The 21893-nt window shown below is 37.6% G+C and overlaps 2 protein-coding genes across 4 annotated transcripts in view; one reads left to right on the forward strand and one right to left on the reverse strand.

The window, feature by feature from the left end:
* Positions 1 to 21893, forward strand: part of LOC102231641 (voltage-dependent calcium channel subunit alpha-2/delta-4-like) — a 54765-nt gene that overhangs the window by 22722 nt on the left and 10150 nt on the right. For all 3 annotated transcript variants that reach the window (XM_023327001.1, XM_023327012.1, XM_023327007.1), the window contains 13 exons: positions 44 to 141; positions 248 to 338; positions 471 to 563; positions 1043 to 1164; positions 1269 to 1337; positions 10857 to 10918; positions 12737 to 12751; positions 12829 to 12873; positions 12981 to 13043; positions 20834 to 20904; positions 20985 to 21060; positions 21225 to 21277; positions 21509 to 21564. In XM_023327001.1, coding sequence (XP_023182769.1) covers positions 44 to 141; positions 248 to 338; positions 471 to 563; positions 1043 to 1164; positions 1269 to 1337; positions 10857 to 10918; positions 12737 to 12751; positions 12829 to 12873; positions 12981 to 13043; positions 20834 to 20904; positions 20985 to 21060; positions 21225 to 21277; positions 21509 to 21564 — 914 coding nt within the window. The remainder of the gene's footprint in view (positions 1 to 43; positions 142 to 247; positions 339 to 470; positions 564 to 1042; positions 1165 to 1268; positions 1338 to 10856; positions 10919 to 12736; positions 12752 to 12828; positions 12874 to 12980; positions 13044 to 20833; positions 20905 to 20984; positions 21061 to 21224; positions 21278 to 21508; positions 21565 to 21893) is intronic.
* Positions 3848 to 9054, reverse strand: LOC102231378 (leucine-rich repeat and transmembrane domain-containing protein 2-like). Its single transcript, XM_014474611.2, has 5 exons — positions 8968 to 9054; positions 8781 to 8870; positions 5254 to 5374; positions 4420 to 5094; positions 3848 to 4328 (listed from the first exon to the last, which is right to left on the reverse strand). The coding sequence occupies exons 3-5, from the start codon at positions 5285 to 5287 to the stop codon at positions 3865 to 3867; spliced, it is 1173 nt and encodes a 390-aa protein (XP_014330097.1). The 5' UTR covers positions 5288 to 5374; positions 8781 to 8870; positions 8968 to 9054; the 3' UTR covers positions 3848 to 3864.

Raw genomic sequence — 21893 nt, forward strand, 5'->3', positions numbered from 1 at the left:
CTTTGCTTTGTTTATCCAATTGACGAAATTGTTTTTTCTACAGGACTTACTGTGAGACAGACATCGACCCAGATCACCGAAAATACACTCAGTATCAAGCGGTCATCAGATACCTACAGGGGAAGGAGCCTGACCTGGAGTGTAGGTTTTACCTTCTCACAAAAACATCTTAACATTATTTGAGTAAATGCTTTCAGTTTGCAGAATGATGTGCTTGTATTTGATTCCACACGTGTTTTGGTTTTAGGTGATGAATTGTTGCTCCAGCAGATATTGTTTGATGCCATTATAACAGCCCCACTGGAGGCTTATTGGAACTCAGTGATGCTTAATGACAGGTCAGACCCCTGAAACTGAACCTCGTGTGAGCTTACAACTGGACTATAATCTGCTGCTGTAACAGTAATTTAAGTTCTCTGATAGAAATATGTATGTCATTCCTGTCTAATGTATTGTGACGTGGTGTGCAGGGTAGAGCCGGGGGTGGAGACAGCTTTTCTTGGGACTCGCTCGGGCCTGTTGAGGTTAATGAGATATGCAGGAACGGAGAAAAGAGTGGCAAAGTAAGGATGAGAACACCAACTTGTCATAGTCTGTCTCTGTAGCAGAAAGTAAATCTCACTTACGTAACAGAACATGTAGATGATACATCATACTGGTGGCTCTCATTAAAATAGAATATTATCAAAAAGTTTGTTTATTTCAGTAGTTCACTTCAATAAGTGAAACACAGTATATAAACTGAACTTTTATTTCAATTAATTATGATGATTTTCCTCTAAAAACTACTGAAAACATGACATTTAATTTCTTAGAATAGAAAATATGTTTAATGCCAAGTTAAAGATTGTTTTTTAATATGTACTTTTAATGTAGTAAACAGATTAGAAATACTGTACATGTGTTTTATTCTGATGTACTTTTATCTGAACAAATCTGATGTTCAGTGATGTTGAAAGTGATATTGGACAAAATCACTTTTTTAATTTGTTTAAAACAAACAAAGTAAAAGTTGATCTAAAGTTAAGTTTATCACTTACAGAAAATTCCTGACTCCATCAGACAAAGACAACCTGTTCACCATTGACCATTTCCCCCTCTGGTACCGCCTGGCGGTGGAAAACACTCCTGGGAGATTTTTGTACTATGCTGTTAATGACAAAGGTCTACACTCATATCTCTTAACTAAACATATTTGGTTTTTATTCTTTGCAAATAACCAGTCAGTAAATATATGAGTTTATTGAGAATTATTGTTCTCCTAACAGGAGTGAAGTATGTTATAGCAACAACAGCTGTCACCGTGTCATCTGGAGAAAGAATGGCCATGGCTGGAGGTCAGTGTCACTGCTGTAGTCCTGATCCACTTTCTGGAGAACGTCGTGGCAAATACATTTTCTACTAACAATATGGATTGATCACGATAAAGGAAATAAAAAACAACATTTGATGTTAACATGGATTCATGCTTTATCAAAAATCAAAAGCAATTAGTTTCTGATTTGAAGTTTTTAAATTTCACCTAGTCTGAATCCCTTAATCATTTTTAAGGGATTCAGGTCCACTTGTCTGAAGTGGACCTGCTGGAAAAAAAAAAAAACATATGGCCACCTTCCTAAAAAAAAGTGCCAAGTCAATTTTTTTTGCCAAAAGTATTTATTTATTGATTATTTATTGCCTAAATAAATCACTTTTGACAAAAAATTTCTTATTTAAAAAAAAAAGTGTCAAATTTAACTCAAATCTACTGATGCTCCTGATATATTTTTGTTTACATAAAAAGAACAAATTCAGACATAATTCAGAATGTGTCGCCTGCAGCTACAGAATATTAGTTGCTGGGATTTAACTGATCTTGCTAATGGTGGGTTACAATATAACCTCTCTCTGGAGCAGCTTGAGAAGGATCAATTCAGTCCCTGACAGATCAGTCACTACAGAGAATCACTAGTGTCAACTTGCCACCTTTTAATGGTATAAAAAAAATAATTCTTCCAAATCTAGCATTCTGTAGCATTCAGCTGAAAATTAAATAAAACAGGGAAAAAAAGATGTTTCAATCTGGTTGCTAAAGCATGTATAGTCTTAAACCACTACTTCATGATTTGCTCAGTCATCTGAACATCACACCAAATATTATTTTACAGTAAATCTAATGAAACTGAAATTTGCTTCAGCTCTCATTGTAGATTTTTTTTGATAACACTTTGTTTGACAGGTTGTGCATAAGAGTGACATGACACTGTCATAAACATGACATAACATCTGTTATGAACATGAAGGAGTCTTCATGAATGTTTATGACTGTTGTCATGAAGTGTCATTTGGTAAATATTGACACTTTTCATGCATAATTGCATTACATTTTGCACTAAACGTTCACTAAATGTGTCAATTTTGCATGAAAAGTGTCATTATTTACCAAATGACATGTCATGACAACAGTCGTAAACATTCATGAAGGCGCCTTCATCTGTTTGTTATGTCATGTTTATGACAGTGTCAAGTCAGTCTTATGCCCAACTTGTCAAATAAGTTGTAACCAATTTTTCTAATTGATTAAAATGAATTAATTCATGCTGATATTCATCATTTGAACATGTTCAATAAGTCACCAGCTTCAGTGTTGAACCACTGTGAGCTGTGTTCAACACTGAAGCTGGTGACTGTTTTGATGGTGGCGGTTTTACATTTTGTTTGTCATCCAAGTAGACATGACACAGCTGTGAGAGGAAAGGTTTACCACTGACTTTTATCCACAGATGTTAGGTGTGAATTCATTTTCTATCATAAGTTCACTTAAAAAAACAGAATAACCTAAAGAAATGTTGCATTTTGGTAATGAAAACACTGATAATAATAATTTGATAATGATCAGAAATTTCTCTACTGTAGTGTAAGTAAAGGATATTTATAAAAATTCTGACCCACCTTTCAAAACAGCAGGGGTCTTTGAGATAGAGATCATCCAGAAGAAATCAGGACAGAATAATGCTCCAGGTTTATAAATAAAACCTACCTCAGATGATTCACAACTTACACATTTTTAAGGGATTCAATTGGAAATCACAGCTGATGCTGTCATTGTGATGTAATTTGGCCAAAAACTGAACTTTGTGAAGTTATTTTGAAAAAAAAAATACTGCTGAGAGAAAATGAATTGCTATCCTTAGCCTGATGAGGAGTGCAACTGAGTTTGAGGTAATGTTTCAAACAAATTCATTCCTCAAAAGAGAGAAACTTCTAGAGAAATCCTTGATTATTAAGGATTGGTCATGTGACATCCTCACATGTTTATGCAGCAGTTGGTATTTAAAAGGAGAGTTTCCATAAATGTCGTACCTTGACAGAAGGGGCTTGTAGTTCAGAGCTTCTCCTCTAGGTGACAGCAGAAGTCTGTAAGTATTTAGATGTAGTTGTTACATTAAAGCTTAAAGCTGTATTCACTCATATATCATTGTCTGTGCTGAGAAGATATGATAGAAAAATACTAAATTAACATAATTTTACAAGTTGTCAAATATTAAACGGACAGAAGTGGTGGGAAACTAATTTAATTTGTATTGTTATGCATCTTAAGCTTGTAGTCAGGTGCTTTGATAGAGAAAGGAAAACACAAATAAAAAAACTAGAATGTCCAGATGTGCCAATCAGCACACCTATATATTTCATATGCAGAACACCAATGCATTTCAAATGTGCTACAGTTTTTAAATTTCACCTAGTCTAACTTTTTAAAGAAGTTATACAATCACTCCATGCCCAAAGAGTTTTAGCACAGTGACAGAATTGCAGAGTTTCTCCGTGGAGACACTGTTTGAGAACTGAAGAGCAAACTTGCCAAAGCAATTGGATCTCGGCGTGTCAGAAGCTGCTGATTCGATATCCATACACAAAGTCATAGCCGTCTTTGGGTGTGTCAGTAGATAAAGCTGGGATGTCATCCAGGTCAGTTTCAGTTCCAGACTTGGCTATCAGAGGCTGCCCGCGGCTCTTCATCTTTCTCTGGTACCGAGCCATGAGTGAGGCATAGATACAGCCGTAAGTTGCTGCAATAACCATCATGATGCACACTGTGCCACACACCACTCCCGCCACTATTTGTGTGCCATGTGCTCTGCGTACGCTGACTGGCCTATGTCGCTGCCGAACACACTCATCCGTGCTGCTGAGCCGCCCTGGCGGGCAGGGAGGCTTAGTGGCCTGATTCAATGCAACATCCTTGGTTGGACTTGCACAATAAGTGAACATCTCTGCTGGAATGCTACGGATGTCCCTGCCCTTCAGGTTCCTGGGAAAATTGCACTGCATCACATCTACCTGCCCATCTGTAAGACAAAGAGACATGTGAGTAGACAACATGACAATGTTGTATCAAACTACTCTCATCACCTATTTTGGACACGCTGACCTGCTTACCTCTGTAAATTAACCACTCCATCCAGTTCTTGAAATCCCTCAATTTGCAGTCACATTTCCAATGGTTTCCAGCCAACTGGAGCTGCTGGAGGTTAACTAGGGGCTCAAATGTAACTCTGTCCAGGGTCTTAAGCCGATTGCGAGCCAGGGACAACCAGGTGAGTCTCTGAAGCCCATCCAGGAGGCCCTTTGGCAACAATAGAAGGCTATTAGAGGACAGATCAAGCCCCTGAAGCTGCCACAATCCCTGGAAGACCTCCTTGCTTAAACCAACACTTCCATTCAGTCCGTGGCCAGTCACTGTGCCGTTAGGGAGGTCAGAGGCTGTTACAATAACACCAAGGTAGTTAGAAGAGAGATTTAACCACTGAAGGCTGCTCAGGCCAATGAAAGCTCTAGGCTGCAAGCTGTGAAAATGGTTGTGGGACAGATCCAGGAGCTCCACGTTGCTGAGGTTCAGCATATCACTGCTACCCAAGGAGGACAGGTTGTTCTGAGAAAGATGGAGCACTAGTGAATCCAAGCCTAGCTGCTTTTGGATGGGCATCAGAGAGACGAGCCCCACAGCAGAGCAGTCAGTTGTGTTGTGATAGCAGGTGCAGATAGTAGGACAGCCACTGACTGAGCCCAGAAGCCCCAGCAGAACCAGCACCACTCCAGTGGAAGCCTCATAGACTAGAAGACATGAACAAATGAAGAATAGCATTCTTAGAAACACTCCTGTGGACAGAGATATTAAAATTCTTACAAATTCGTTCTTAGTTTGGAGTTGCACAACAACAGAAGGAGTAACTGCATTCCTACAGTGTGAAGGGTGGGTTTATAGAAACTCACCCAAACTCCCATGGTGACTCTGTCCATGCCTCATGTCTTCAGCATTAACTCTGCCGTAAGCGCTGGTTTACATTTGGCTGGTCTTGCTTGGCGCTGGGTAACCCTGACATCCAGGTTCAACCTGAAGAGGTAATTAAAGAAAATGTTAAAGTACAATGGGGTTATGAAATTGAAGTAGAATTGAGTTTTTGATGGGGAAAACATAAAAAGACATGTTTCCAAAGTATAACATTCAGATGAGTCCATCACTTCCATAGACAGGTTTATAAAATCTGGGATGCAGGATACTTTTCATAATATTTGTGGCAGGATGAGTCGCTCTCAGGGGTTTAAGAAATTGCTGTGTTGTACCATGACAGGATGTCACTAGTGGATTAACTACAGTAGAGAGTTTTTCTCACTACTAAATAATTCATAGTCAACTGTTGATGCTATTACAAAAATTTTGAAGAAACTAGTAACAACTCACCCCTAAGGCAGTAGGGCAGAAAAAATTACAGAGCTGAATCAGTGCACTATGCTGTCAGTGCAGCATAGTGCATCCTCAAATTTCTACACACTCGTTAGCTACCAACTTTCAAACTACGTACAACCTTCTGTTGCCTGGGAAGCTTAATTTAACTTGTCCCCATGGCCAAGCAGATGGGTCTAAATGTTGCAATGAAAGGTGATGTAGAGAACTGGTTTGTTGAGCATCAGACTTTCTCTCAATCATGCCTTGCTGTTTGACAATATGATGGACAAATATGAATTTGACTGTTCCCTGAAGAACAGCACTTGTTCGACTCGGTTGAGTTAAATGTTAAGGTTTGTTGTAGGGAGGATTAAGGCGTAGGGTTGATTCACAGGAGCCGGTCTCAGGCTCTTAGTTTCAGTAAAAGGAACTCTTACTAAGATACATTGAAAAGTTTCATGCTCCCAGTGATTTGGGATTTGGGGGTGGCCCTATTCCTTTTCCCACGTGACTCCAAAAAAGTGAACAAAGCAAAACAATAAAGACAAAGGAAGAGTTTGGTGTGGAAGAACTTGACTGGCATTCATTTTTTTCTGTCTTCAACCCAAAAGACCATCTTTGGTATGAATTAGTATTCTAAAGGTGGTAAATTATTAGTGGAGTAGATGCTGTAAGCCAGGCCTCATCCTATGTCTGTGTCTATCCTTATAAATGTGTTTCTGTAGTTATAAAACACACTCCTAAATCTTGTGAAAAGTCTTTCTTGATGAGCATATGCAGGGGTGCACAACCATCATAGATTAAAGTTTGAAATGATACTTACATTTGTATGTGGGCGAAGGCAGACAAGTAAATACTTTTGATGATTGTAGCAGCATGATCAGTATGACCAACTGCTGTTGTAAAATGGGTAAACAAATCTGGATGAATACAAAGCATCACCCTCATACCCAATAATCACCACCTCCACTGTAGCCGTCCTACATCAGTCCCTTCCATCCCACCACATGAAAATAATACTAAACATTGTCTTATGTGTACATGCACCATGTATGTTTTGTACATCACTCATATTGAAACTCAGGAAACCCAGTGGCTACATTAGACTATTCATATATCTGTGTGACAAAATTCTGACTCAAGTTCTCATTTTTAACTGAGAACTTGAGTCAGTTATTGTACCTTCTAGTAAAAAAAAAATTCATTCATTCTAAGGACTGTTTAAAACCAGACGTAGCCTAACATGTCATTTAAGCTTCTGGTCCACATAAGTTAGATGCTCAGCAGACAGGAAAAAAGCTCAAAAGTTTCTTTAACAAAGAACATGCAAACGATGCAGATCTTTGTCCAGGTTATCCTGTTGAATGGGAACAGTAACTTCTGGAAGAAGACAAGACTGGGAAGAGATATAGAAATTATGGAGGAGAAAATGAGGGAGCTAATGGAGGGAGAACACCAGGGAGAAATAAGCAGAGCTTAGCGTGTTTGGTTTGAGTAGCTGATGATCTGATGGGGCTGGAGCTAACCTGATAGGTGTAGCCAAGTAAGGATTGATCGGTTGACCAGCGTTTTTCTCCAACCAGACCAGCCCTGCAAACGTTCCAGTAAAAGTTTGTGCTGTTGCTGAAGAGGAATGATGACTAGAGGGCCAGTGAAACAGCTGTGGCACCAGCAGCTAGTTTAGACAGCTAACCCAACAGTTGAAGGGTGTGGAGTAAGACTGAGGCTCCAGGAGCCTGTTCAGATGGTGGTCAAACACCTGGCCCGGTCCTTCAAATTAATTCTTATTTACATGCAATCTAATTAATTTTATTCAACATAATTATTTCCAATGCAGTCATATTACAACTCACTGTAAATCTGGCATGTTTACTTTTCCATTTTTCACTTGTTGGAACAGATATAACATTTTCTACTATTGGCTAAATTGGTTCTAAATCATCTACTTCATCTTTAAATATTCTTGAAATGTGCAGAAGCTTTACTCCTATGAAAGCCCTTAGTCACTTGTGGCCCTGTGGATTTGTTTTTTCTTTTCCCAAAGAAGTTTTATTTTATACCACAACACCTACATATTTGAAGACAGCTAAAAGAATAGAAAATATCTCTACCTGCTGCCACAATGTTATCATAACACAAATTTAGACAACACAGCTGTTTTACCTCAAGCTCACTTTTGGGGTAAGCTTGAGGTAAGGCAGGAGGCACAAGTAGCATTCTGTTTCATGAAAACTGGCAGTCTCAGTCTGTGTCTGTCTCAAAACTTCCAATCATTTTTGGACGTTTTGCTGTTCGCAATTTCTCCACTTTCCTCCAGTTTTTAGTTAACATCCCTATCTCACTAACACCCCACTCCCCTGAGGCCCAGTGCAGCAATTTTTCTTTCAAACAGCTCGAGAGAAACAGCAGGGCAAAAGTTCTGCAGTACCATCACACTGCAGCATCCAGACAGAGGCAGAGATGAGCAGGGAAAAAAGTATGCTAATGCATTTACACACAGACATACACACTCAGTGTGATATAATGGTGCACCCATTTTACTTTAAATCACAATGAATTAATGTCACCAACATCATGGGGATTACAGACTATACTTCTATATCTCTGTGTGTTTGCTGATCCTCAGGGTCATGCTGCTGCTCCTTTACAGAACATCAATAAAAAAAGAGAAGTTCAGCACTGAAGGTCTTTCTCTCAGCCAGTATAACCTTACTTGTCAGGCAGTGGCTGCGGTGAAGGTAAAATCTCTGCAAATCCTCCTACATCTTTCCCCACTCACATCGGCAAACCGACTTTTGCTGTTTTTATTTAGCAAACAGAATTACTAACATTTGTCACACGTCTGCAAAATGTTTGTACTGTACAGAAGTTTAGAAAACTAAGATATAGTTGTTTTTTCGAACAGTTTTCAAACTAGATGAAGATAATAAGAAATAGATTGTAAGCTATTATGATTACCATATTATGTGTGGTTTATTGCAGCATTGAAATTTTACAACGTCCAGAAGAACGACTTAACTTAGGTTATTGTATTTTGTGCACATAATCTGCACAAAACTGTCAAGCAACTCACCGTCTGCTCGGCTTTTTAGACTCCAGAGAGAGGCAGCGAAGATAGATCATTCCTGTTCTTCTTTATCTGCATTTTTCACTGAGGTACCTGCTATACGGAAAAGGGTTTTAGCTTGAAAAAAATCTTGACTCTGAACGAGCTAGAATTACCCTGAAAGGGAAAATGTATAAAACCTACAGGAACTTACTCTTCTTTGTAAAGTAGGAATCTATAGCTGGATTTGAGTCCAGTTCATCCACCCGTGATTATTGCCTCCTCCTCTTCATCGTCATCACTGGCTCACTGAGCTTCCTAGGTCAGGCAGAGCTCTCCATCCAGCGTGCAATCTGCCAACTTACTGAGCAGAGGAGAGAGAAAGAGAGCAAACAGAGACTAGACAAGACACACAGAGCTCCTGCTGTGTGTGTGCGGGCGTGTGTTGGGGTGTGTGTTCTTGCACACACACACACAGTTCTCCACAGTATTTCCCAACAAATACTATGTTTTTCTTCTTATCGTTCCCGAAGCCTGGGCCTCATAAGAAGTGCTGGTTTTAGATTAGGTTTAGTACTAAGTTTTGGAAAGCTTTTATGCTATTTTAACTCCACCTACTTTTCCAAAATAGTTCCTAATCTAATGTTTTCTATCATGAAATATTTCTTTATAATACAGATGAGTTATCATCAGCATCATCATTGTAATCATTTCTTTGAACATTTAATGACTTAAAGGTCATTCTTTACAGATGACCTAAAAGTTTTCACTTGGAGTTTGACTAATAATTTATGTTCTATAAAAAAATAAATATGGTTATCTCTGTTGAACTTAAACCTTCTATCTCCAATATGAGTTCATTAATTAATGGGAACCAGACAGCAACACAAAAGATGACCAGTAGATTGGATTCTTACACAAAAGCTAAATTACTTAAAAATAGGACCAGGATAAACCGTGGTTACTTTTGATTAAAGAATTGCATAGATTTTAACACATTGAAATTTTTTACGCAATTAATTAATTTTTTTTTACATACAAAGGTGCCTTTGTATTTGTGTGTTTCTGGTATGCCTATATATCTGATGCACAATCAGAGTTTAGAAACAACAGCGTTGACGATTAAGTTGCTTCTCCCAGTGAGAGCTAATTCTCTGTAAGACTGTGTTCAAGGTTTGCTAAAAGCAGTTAGCCTTGCAGCAAAGCTTTTCAAGACTAAAATAGCATCTCAATGCTAAACATTTAACAGCAGCACAGATGTCCCCAATGCTAATGCTAACACTCACAGTTCACATTTCCTGAAACACTTGAACTCTAATGGGTATAGCAACACTTTGCACCATTCTGATGCTTAAATAACCTAAATAAAAGACTAAAAACATTAAATATCTTTGATGTTGAGCTCATGTGTCTATTCAATAATTTAGCAACATAAAGGGACTTTGAATTTGAAATGTTGCTTATTTTGATAATAAATAGTTTGATTAAAACGTGATTAATTATGATTAATTATTTACAGACCCTGCAATTTTAATAGAGTCCCACCACTACCTAAAATGAAGATGCAGGACTTTTGTCTGACAGCTTCTATATTTATCATGAAGGGAAACAGAACACATGTCAGTAAAACTTTACAGTCATTTAAGCAAAGGTTAAATTCCTATTTCCATAAATCCATCCATCCATTTTCTATTCCTATGAGAAAAGGAGAGTCCACATTGGACAGGTCGCAGGTCCAACACCGGACAAACTAGAGACACAAAAAATAGACAAAAAAAACATGCACACACTCACACTTAATGGCAACTCAGAGGCCAGTAAACATAACCTGCATGTTTAGGGGTAGGGGGAGAAAGCTCTTACCTGTGCATGTATCCTACCAATATATGCACAGGTGGGATATGCTCATTTCTAAGCAGAAAGATACCACTGTAAGCAAAAGTGCTAACAGCTCCATCCTCTGTACAGACAGAGGTAAGGCTTGGGCGATTTTCTGCCCTTAGTCCTTCTTCAGCAAACAAAACAAAATGTTACCTCTGCAGATTCCAACTTGTCTTGCAGCTGTTCTGACACTGTGTGTGTGTTTGTGTCTCCTATTTTTAGCTATCGGGGTACAGATGTCCTTGGATTGGCTGGAAAAAAGGTTCTGGGCCATTGCCAAGCAGGTGAATGCAAGACAAAAGCACTCATGAGCAATTTGTGGGATGTTTGATAAACTGAATGATGTTGACTGTTAGTCGTCTCTTTTCATTTTTAAGTGCCCTCCTTTGCTCAAGTTCATATTTATTAGGGGTGCATCGATAAATCGACCAGCTGATGAATCAGCCTTGATTTCTTTAATTCTGGGGGATTGATGATCGGCTGATACTTCCATGTGAAGTTGATCTTATTCTCTGATCTTATCTACCTCAGCAAAGGTCTACAAATCAACTGTTCTCTTCTGCTCTGCTGTGAGAGGATTGACTGACCTACCAGGTCATGTCCAATCGTTCCCACTGTTATCAACTCAATGACTTTCTTGCTATATTTAGCGACATTTCACTCGGCAGGTCAGGCATTTAAAGATTGGTAATTGGCCAGAAAACTGCAATTGGTGCACTCCTAATAGATACCTCACACTACCATTGAACCTTCCTTATTTTATTGTGTTTCTTGATGCATCATCCTCAATCTGTGAGAAAAAGTGAAAAATTGAGATAGTTTTTCTGTAAACATAAAAACATCTTCTTACAGACTGCTTGTTGCACAATGTAGAACTAAACATATCTTTGCTTAGTGACATAACAAAGACTCTTTTCCACAATGTTAACATTTCCAAAAATCCCTTTTTAATTTCTGATACTTACATTCAGTAAAAAAAAAAAAAAAAAAGCAAGCTAAAGATACTTTTTTCCAGCTGTTGTTTTAGTAGCTAAGTATATATTCTGTATTAAATATCTGTCCTCAACTAAACTGAAACTCAAAGTCTAAATGTCTGGTGAGCGACAGCAGCTAGCTCACAGACCCCCAAAAGACTCATACAGGGTTTTTTTTCCTTTCTTTTTTTGTTGGTTTATCTGCTTAGTATTTTGCTGTTCACTGGTCAATACTGTTTGGGTAACAAAAATGGAAAATGAAAGACAATCATGGAACAAGATGTTAAGTTATATTTGATCTTGGTGCCTTAAGATAATATGAAATAGAAGATACAATCATAATCATTTTTATTATCAATAGACATTCCTAAATTAACCATAACCAGACTTATGCAAACATGAAGATGAGATAAAGCAAAAGTGAAAAGAAGGGAATCAGTGATTTGCTCTGTTGATTAGAGGTGGGAAGGACCAGCCACAAACCTGCTTTATCTCTAACTAAACTAAATCCCTCTACTGGACACTCATGATTCTTCTTCACTGTTCCTGTCTGAAGCAGACAACATGCTGAAAATATGACAATATGCATATGTGATGTAAGATTGTATCAAAATAGATCACTGTTAGATGTTTTTTACCTGTTGTGTTCGGTAGGTAAAGGTTCAGGATCAGGTTTTAGTGGAATGCCTATTTGACTAACAAGAAATGTTTGGAATCATTAGCTTGACTGGCTTCTGGCTTGCAGTGTTGTTTTTCATCAACCTCCAAACTGAAACTTTTAATATTGTTTTATTTTTTTGTATTTCAAGTAATTTCATTTCATTGTCACTCATTCTGCCCATGCCATGGATCCTGGAAAAGTGATTCTGTTTTTTCATGTTATATTCAACATCAAAATGCCCAGATTCTCAAATCATGAAGATAATCAAATTTTGTCTTTTGTAAATAAAGTCAGAATCGTCCATCTTGATGCATCAGAAAATACTTTTGTTTTCCCATTCCCTCAAATTATTCCCTCCCAAGTCATAAATATAGGACTAACTGGTGTGTGGAGCATGATAATATTGAACTGATTTAAATCTGTATCTTTTTGTCTTCATCACTTTTCTTTGTGTGTGTTTCTTCTAGCCCAGTGACACAGATGTAAGTAATTAGGTTTTATTATTATTATTTTTACTACTCTCATCAAGTTAAAGTGACCTTCTTTCTTTTGTTTTCAGTGCTCAAATGTTGAGGGGGTGTGTCCTCTGAGCTGTGAAAGTGATGTAAGTACATGACTTTACCTTTTTATATGATGATCTTCACAAAAGCTATTCCCTTTGATTTTAACAACAAATAACTACAAGAATTAGTTTTGCTCATATTTTATCAGGACCTGAGTTGCTACCTAGTTGACAACAATGGTTTCATCCTGCTGTCTAAAGAGAGGAATGAAGTAAGTTTCATCGGCAATTCTGCTCTTGTTATAACTCTGATGTAGCTTTAAACAAATACTACAGTTGTGCAATAACAGGTAAGTTATATTTTATTTACAATTAAACCACAAGAGCAGCTAAAAAAAGAAGTAATATCTGGTGCCTGTCTGTGTGGAATCCTTACTTCTACAGCCATAAAATCAAAATTAGTTTTACATATAAATGTGGTCATAATGGAGTTAAAACACTATGATATTCCTCTTTAATAAAAACTTGATTCTGGAGGTTTTTTTAGCCTTTAGTTATTTATTTCACTTTAGCTGAAGACATCTTGTCTCATGTAATAATTTAAAGACAACAGTTTTGTATTCGTTAAAATAGTCTGAGAGAGAAGCGCAACAAAATGGCAGCACAGCCAGACAATGAAATGTTTAATCTGATTCTTTGAGTAACGAATTCTGCTCCCAGAGGTTTCTTAATCTAAAACTTTGGAAGCAAAATATAAAATCACACATGGTTCTTTGTGCAATATTAACAAATTACTGTGATCAATATGTTTTTTTGTATTTTGGTTTTTCTTCAGTAGGTATTTCAAAGTGTCTTAGTACCTTTCTCATTTGCAATGTCACTGACTACGCCAACAAATAGAAACCCTACTAAATATGACAAAACATTTAAAGTAACATGTTGACTTTCTTGTGATTATTATTAATATTGTAATTTTCTTATTAAGTGGGAATTGCCTCGATGTGAGTCTGTTACATTTAAATAGTTACTCCCGGTCAGCTGATTTCTCAATGCAATTATCAAAAAACAAATAGTTTTTTGAATATTTTGAGAATTTTGGAACAGATGTTAATATTTCTTCCAGTAAAAAGAAAAATGCTGATAAAAAAATGACGTTTTACCAAAGTCTCCCAATGATTTAAGTAGTTTGGGGTTTAACCTAACATAAAGTCATAAAATGCATCGGTTTCATCTGCAGTTCTCAGTAGTCCTGTATTGTATTTCAAAGATCTGCATTAAGCAAAAGGTACATATTGATTAAATACTTTCTAAAGATATTTTTCCTTATGGTGGTGAGCAAAGTGTTTTTGAAATTAATTTAAGTTTTATTTATTTTTGAACCAATAAGTCCAGGCTACTTGGAATCCCAAAGCTGCATTTTTTTTTTAATAATTATTCAGATTTAGTTGTGGAACTGCTCTTCATCTCTCTGACTGTTATTTTGGATGAAAAAGGAATTTCAGGGTTTTGCGACTCTTTGGATCATTTTATGGTCTTATCAAAAACATCTGGATGGTTCATGGGATTTAAATGCAGATTAGGATTTAACCCACGTGTTTATGCTGCATTAAGGAGATTACAGCAGCTGTTACACCTGCTAGCGTCATCTGACCTTGGTGGAGCATTATAGAGAGGTGCCAGTTTGCAGAAGGTCTGATGGTTTATATCCATGCAGGGAAAATTCATCAAACCTGCTTTTCAAAAAACTGTACAATGTTATGTCTGTCAGACGAGACTGAGCAGCAGGGTCGGGCCAAGCCTCCATGGGAACCTAAGCAAAATTTGGTTTTGGGGCCCTCTAGTTCTGCTAACAATGTGGACTGGCTGTAATCAGCAGTCTGATCATTAGACCATTCACACACCTGCTATAAACGTATTGCATCTCTGGCAGTGCTGTTTACATTATGTACATGTATAATAGGATACATTTATTGGCCAACTGATTTATCGACCAGTTGATTTCTGGGCGCCTATTTCCTTAATTTTGGGGGATCATGATTGGCCGGTACTTACATGTGAAGCCCATGTTATCTCCTAATCTTATCTTTGTCATCAAAGGTTTAAAAATCAGTCTCTGTCCTCTTCTGCTCTACAGTGAGAGGTGTGACTGACAGACTGACCCACCAGGTCAGGTCTGAACATTTAGAGTTAGCAATATTTACTGTTGCCAACTCAGCGACTTTCTTGCTACATTTAGCAACATTTCAGACAAAAAAAAATTCATATCAACCAAAATCAAAATTGGCAGGTCAGGCTTTTTAAAGATCAGTAACCAGGGATCGGCCAGAAAACTGCAATCAGTGCAGTCCAACTTAAGATGGAATACATGCACACATATTCATAACATTCTTTGATTAAATAAATTTCTCTTAAGCGTTACTCCAATAGCTAAAAATGTAATTTATACCAGGCGAGTTTTTCTCACTTGACAATGTGGACCGGTACCGGACTGATTCTGAGCCTTCAAATGATTTTAACAGAAGTTTCACATAACTTAGAAGTTGATGTAAAAACAATGTTTGTTTCAGCCACAAAATGATTATGCTCAGCAGCAAGAAACATATCCCCAACTACAGCATAGAGCAGTTCATCAATGGACCTTACCACAGGGACTGCTTTTCATTGGCTGATGCTAATTCTACGTGGTCACGTGCGTGGCCGTCTCACAAACACACGCTTCCGTTACAGCGTAATGGCAGTACTGATACAACTTCTACACCTTGAAGCCTGTCTGCTACACAGTCTTACGTTAGCTAAACAGATCAATATCCAATGTGTACTCTATCTGACATACACTAAAGATTTTATTTGAGCAGAAAAGGCTTTGGACTAAACTGTTAGCCACTCTAGTACACTAAGTACAGCTAGTCAATCAACCATCGGCGTTATTAATCAGCGCTTCAGCCCCGCTTCAGGGAAGCGCTGATTAATAACCGAGAAATAAATATCAAGCCTGGAAACTTGATATCGTAACGAACTGAATGTTATGTTTTTAACGTAATCTTTGCTCGTCTTGCGGGGCGCAGGCGATTGCCACGGTAACAGGTGTGCTTAAACTACAAAGAGAGAAGGAGAGAGAGTGGTTTTGAGTTGATCACCTGTTCGGGTTATTTTATCTTTGTTTACCTTTGCTGTGGCTCATTACAGCCACTGTAGTTTCTAAATGTTGGACTAATTTCCTCGGTCGTTTGTGAGTATACGTCATTCACAACAAACATCAAATAGAACAAATATATTTCACATAATTACCGTGGTAATTACGTGAAATTAAATTAATTATATCTCAACTTCAGAAGATTTGCCTTTACCTTTACAGAGCTCTTTGGTTCCTCCTGTCAGTCTGTAGCTTCTCATATTTCAGTCATCAAACCAAATTTCAGATCTACCATAACTGACTGACACCTGCTGGCCTCAGGTTTGCAACCAGCTTGTGACTGAGAAACCAGTAACCTGCTCCCAGATGATGACATGGACTTGTTAGTTCCTCTGTCCATTGTAGTAGCTGATATATTGTGAAAATCCGGTAGAAATGATGCACTAATCCAGTCATGTTTACATAGAAACAAAGGCTTTGTTTGTGAGACTTGCGGTCGGTCGGTTGTGGGCGGAGCTTTTTAAGGTCCACGTAGCAGCTATGTAGCATGACGTAAAAACATTTTGCTAGACAATGTCAAACATTGACAAGTTTTAATTATTGTTATCAAACGTTATGAAACACACTGTTTTCAAGTCAAAAATACCTCAGAAATATACAGAGCCAAGCAGGAGAATCAACTCCTTTAAAGTTTAAACTCAGTTTCATACAAACACAAAGAACCTAGCATAAATGTTTGGCTGTTGAACTGGACCATTCCAGGCCGCTATCAAGCTAATTTTCTGTTAGCAGCTTTATAAATCTTTTACATTACATTATGTTACCAAGACACATTAAAATACACCTTTATCTTGGCTTTTTCTATTTTTCCTCTTTCTTTTCTCCCTCCCTGAAGGATAAGTCCGTTTGTGAGACATTGTTTTGCTATGGGCCTCCATGCATTGCATGGCAGGCACCTATTGTTCTACACCCAATAGAACTCCTCTTTATTGGGGCCTGCCCATAGCAATGCATAAGGAGAGCTATTTGCTAGTAATCAGCACTTTTGGTCTTTCGGGATTTGGTTAAAATCTGCAAATTGTGCATTTATTTTATGCATCAAATAGTACAGCTTGTTTTTAGACTTATTAAATTATGTCAGTAGACTTTTTACGTTCCTGATTGGGGTAGGATTTGTAAAATTTTGGAGTTTGTGTAGAAGTGTAATACTGTATACTCAAGACAGAAATGGATTAGTAATCTGATGTCCACATTACAGCTGCCTGTGAGATCGGGATTAACTGCTAAGAATCATAGCATGAGGATTAATCCTAAACCCACCAACTTGCTATAAATATACTTATTCACCACATTCACACACGTCCGGCAGGTCGGCTGTACTTTACAAAACAGATAAATTATTCTATTTAAACCTTTTTTTAAATCAAAAATGTTTAATCGGTAAGGTTTAGACTTACCAGCTAAGTGGTGTTCAAATGTAGAAAATACAACTACGTACCCAGATATAGTCTGATCTAAAGTGACCTGCAGAAGAAGCTCATTTTTCATTTGCATGTTGACTGTATTCCCAGTGGCATTACTAAGCATATGACAAAGTGCTGCTTTGACGTGTTTGCTGACCTCTGAGTTTTTCAGGCAGGTGTGGAAACACTGAGAATCTACCAAGTGCTACACCACCATTACGTAAACATTAGGCCTATAGAATATTGCAACAAACACTTTTACAGTAGTGAAATGACATCACTACTAATAAGAATAAACAAGAGCAGAGAAAATTGTAGGGAGCATGGCGACCCAGCAAAAAACAAAAAAGGCTTGAGCAGAGATTTTAAGTTTGTGTTGCAAAAATGTTAACTATTATATCCAAATACCTGTGATTCATCCTCTAGATTAGAAACTAGAAAACTGAAGGAATTAAATATTTTTCTATATAAAAATAGATTAGACAAGTTTAATCTGAAATGTCTTTTCAGAGAACTAACATCAACATTCATAAGGTGCTTAAAATTTTCTCCTTGGATCGTTAATGACAATGCTAATTGTTTATGAGTGCTACAGCTTATTGCTGAATGAACAGTCCATTTTTACATCAGGTAATTGCTCTTTTGGGCATTATATAACTGATTTTAACCAACCATTGTTACACATGGGATTAGTGTGGCCATTTAACATGAAGCTTACTGAAAATTTAAAAATAAAAGCCTTGACAAATTTTACATGAGATTATTGCTCTTTTGAGCATTATAGAAATGATTTAACCCAATCACTGTTACTCATGGGATTTGTTTGGACATTTAAAATGAAGCTTACTTAAAATTTCAAAATAAAAGCCTTAATACTCCCCCCTGGTTAGTGCACCGCCATAGGCGGTGCAATAATATTAGCCTGTATTATCCTTCTCTCTTAGGTTAGTGAACTGCCTTGCTATGCAAGGCAGTTCGCTGGGTCAATTAGCATTAACCTTTTAGCTTAAATAAGGTATTAGCTATTTTTCTGATTTATTAGCCATGTCTAGCATACTGAATGGAGTAAGTCAATTATAGACAACATCCTAGTGATGCCCCACATGCTACTGACAGCATTCACACTAACATTAGCATTTTGGCTAATTTTAGCTGATACACTTACTTTATCATACTGAATGGTGCAAGTCTATGTTAGTAAACATTCTTGTCATTCTCCTCATGCTATTGATTACATTGCAGCTTTTTTTAAGCATTGATGCTAATTTTTAGCATCAGAACGCTGGGTCCAAACCTACGGGCACACTTTGGCAGGCAGTTAAATTTCTTCAGGGATTTTCTAGTTGGGCCCTGCCCATAGCAATGCATAGGGAGAGCAGTTATTATACTAAATGTCTCATGTTAATATTCAGTGGTGGATTTTTTTAACCTTCATAAATTTACTTTAACAATTAATTAAAAATTATATTGCTCCACTTTTAGCTACTGTATATGATCATGCTTTCCATCTGCCAAGGATCTGCAACCTGGATCTCTGGTGACACAAGTGGCTCTTTGGCTCACTTATTCAAATGAAGTATTGCTCTGTTTTTTTTTTTGTTTCATTCTTTTTCAAGTGTTGCCATGGAAAAACACTGACGACCTATTCTAACTGACCTCTATGCATGAACGATTGCTCTATGGATCACTTAGAAAAAAAAACACTGCCATAAAATAATGTCTATCACTGCACAAAGGTATTCAAACAATATTATCATTTATTGCAATAATTTTTGAGACAATTAATCGCTCAGCAAAATTTGTTATTGTGACAGGCCTAGGTAGGAGTTCATCCTGTAACCGGTGGATTGGCGGTTCTAACTCCCACTCTGTCTGTCTCAGTTGTCTGCCTTGTCTGCTGGTGGCCGCCGATGGTTCATGGCAGTTTCTCTTCTGTCAGTCTGACCTCAGGCAGCTGTGGCTATGATGTAGCATGACACCATCAGGGTATGAATCTGTGTAAATGTAGTATAAACTGCTTTGGGGTCCTCTGGATTTGATAAAGCACTATAGAAGTAAAGGCCATTTACAATTAGTTTGTACTTCATAAGTAGAAATCAGTGATTAATCCAGCTAGACCTGGCAGAGCAGAGCATGCTGTCCTCCTAGAAGCAAACTGTTTGGATGACCAAATGGTGTATAGTCCAATAAAGAATCTCAAATCTCTGTGCAATAAATGCCCTGTTGGGTCATTTAACCTGACCCAAGTTTAAGGAAAGACATATGAAGGGTTCATGTAACTTCTTAAGGCTCTCTTTATTGCTCCGTCCAAACCCCTTACACTTTTTCCAGTTTCCAGAGTGAGGAAGGTAGTGAGACAGACCTAGTATCACTAGGTCTAGCCATGGTATTGGCTAAGACATTTTTGCCAGTTTTGTTTTGTATAACTTTTGTAGGGTTCCCTTTGGGATCCTTTCTTTTTGGTCGTGGGTGTGGCAACTGACTGGGATCACATAGTCAGCTACTAACTCCACCACAGACTGCTCTTACTCTCCCCATAGCAAGCAGTTCTACTGCTCTGTTTTGGCATGAGCTGAGTCATGACAGTTGCCTAATAATTTTGCACAATGACAGTGATATACAGATATTCTCCTAAGAAAACCAAAACCTCATTTGCTTTCTTAAACGTTGATGTTTGAAGTATATAAACATTTTGGATTAAGGGAGCCCTGTGATCAATTCTCAAATTAAGACTTGCATAATTGTGCACACATTGTAGAATCAATTTGGAATGTATGCAACTGAACTGCGTGTGTGTGATTTGAACTGTATGATTTGAGTGCTGTGAAAAATGCATTGTGAATCGGCGCTACATTATAAATAAACTGAATTGGTTTGCGTGTATGGTCGTTTGTCATACAGTCTGATGGACTAGAGATTTGTACATCGCCTCTTACCTAGTGACCGCTAGAGATAGGCACTAGCTTCCCTGTCCGAATAAGCAAATCTAAACAATAGTTGGTTATTTATGTAAACAGGAAGGTCACCTGTGGTCAGAACTCCTTCTAGTTTAACTCCTTCTAATTTAGAAAGCTATAACAGTGTTATAGTTTGGGCTACACTTGTAAAAGCATAGGGTGACTTTTATAACAATTTTACAAGAAATTTCATTAAACAGTCCGATGTTGTCAAATTTCTAATATACAAAAAATGATAATCTCTGCTTCATTCAAATGGTATTCCATTGTTTATCACAAGCATAGTCAAATTTTTCACATAAGTACTGTTATAGGTGACCGCAGACTGGATCTTCAGTGTTATTATGCTCTGACTTGTATTTTTTACATTCTGACAGAAACCAGTCAGAAGAGCAGTACAGTGTATAGTACATGAAGCACCAGTTTGCTAAATGCTAACATTAATTTAAATAGAACTGTGCTATATGTCTATGTTATGGGAGTGTAATAAAACACAATATTCTTTGCAGGTTGGTCGTTTCTTTGGGGAGGTGGATGGGTCCGTCATGGCTTCACTGATCAAAATGGGAATGTTTAAAAAGTAGGACTTTGTCAGACACCTTTCAGCTGAGCCGTTCTGTTTGCTGCCAACCTCAACCCAACCTGAATGTTTATTTGCAGAGTGTCTCTGTTTGACTACCAGGCTATGTGCAAGAACAGCCACCATCATGCCAGCAGTGCTCGACCTTTGCTTAGTGTAAGTCTCTCAGCACACTTAGCAACTTGTGATATAATAGAGTTCTGACAGCATAGATCAGAGTGAATCACAGGAAATCATTTATTATGACTGTTATTATTATTGTGTGTAGTTCAACATATTTTTTTTCCTTTGAAATCTGCAAATTCCTTCCTCCTGTTTAGCCGTTCTACATGATTTTGGCTTTGATGAGATGGCTCTTCTCCAACGCTTTGATGTAAGTATCTGTATCTGTAATGGAGGATCAGTGCCGTATACTCTGTGATTACTGTGGATCTGATTTCCGCCACTCAAACACTGGTACCAAAGAAAGTTTCAACTGTTGGGTCAGTAACAGAGAAGAAAATTAGACTGGCCCCAACCCAGCGTTTTAATTATCACATTCAGTGACTCCTGGTAAATCAAACTACTGTTTTTTTCTAAGGTGTGTGTTTGTTTTATCCTTTAGGTTTGTGCTGGACTTCAACTTCTGCGGTCTCTGGCACTCTGACTATTTTGTTGATGGTAAGATGAAGTTAATATGGTCATCAATCTTAGTTATTATATATTTTTAAGCTCTCCCAAACACAGTTAAAAAAAGAAAAAGTCTGAATAAAATATGTCAAATAAAAATGTGTGTACTCATCCAAAAATGCTAAGCTATACATTAGAACTCTGTGAAGTTAGTTTAGTCAGAAAACGTTATAAACTGATTGCACCGAACACCCATTTTTCCAATTTGAGATGAGTTTATTTCAGAAAATGTCCCATAACGCCAGGTGATCAGAGAATCTCCATGCAAGACATTTTTTTCTGATGTTTGCAGTGTGAGTTAGAACTTTGAGGCACAGTCT

This window comes from Xiphophorus maculatus, chromosome 2 (genome assembly GCF_002775205.1).
Source record: "Xiphophorus maculatus strain JP 163 A chromosome 2, X_maculatus-5.0-male, whole genome shotgun sequence".
In the NCBI taxonomy this organism is placed as follows: domain Eukaryota; kingdom Metazoa; phylum Chordata; class Actinopteri; order Cyprinodontiformes; family Poeciliidae; genus Xiphophorus; species Xiphophorus maculatus.

What these genes read in the sequence shown, in the direction of transcription:
- LOC102231378 (XM_014474611.2), bottom strand. Translation starts at nt 5,287, where the DNA reads ATGAGGCATGGACAGAGTCACCATGGGAGTTTGG. An exon ending in GAGTCACCATGGGAGTTTGG is followed by an intron (nt 5,095 to 5,253) that starts GTGAGTTTCTAT and finishes CATGTCTTCTAG; the next exon opens with TCTATGAGGCTTCCACTGGA. An exon ending in GGAGTGGTTAATTTACAGAG is followed by an intron (nt 4,329 to 4,419) that starts GTAAGCAGGTCA and finishes TTTGTCTTACAG; the next exon opens with ATGGGCAGGTAGATGTGATG.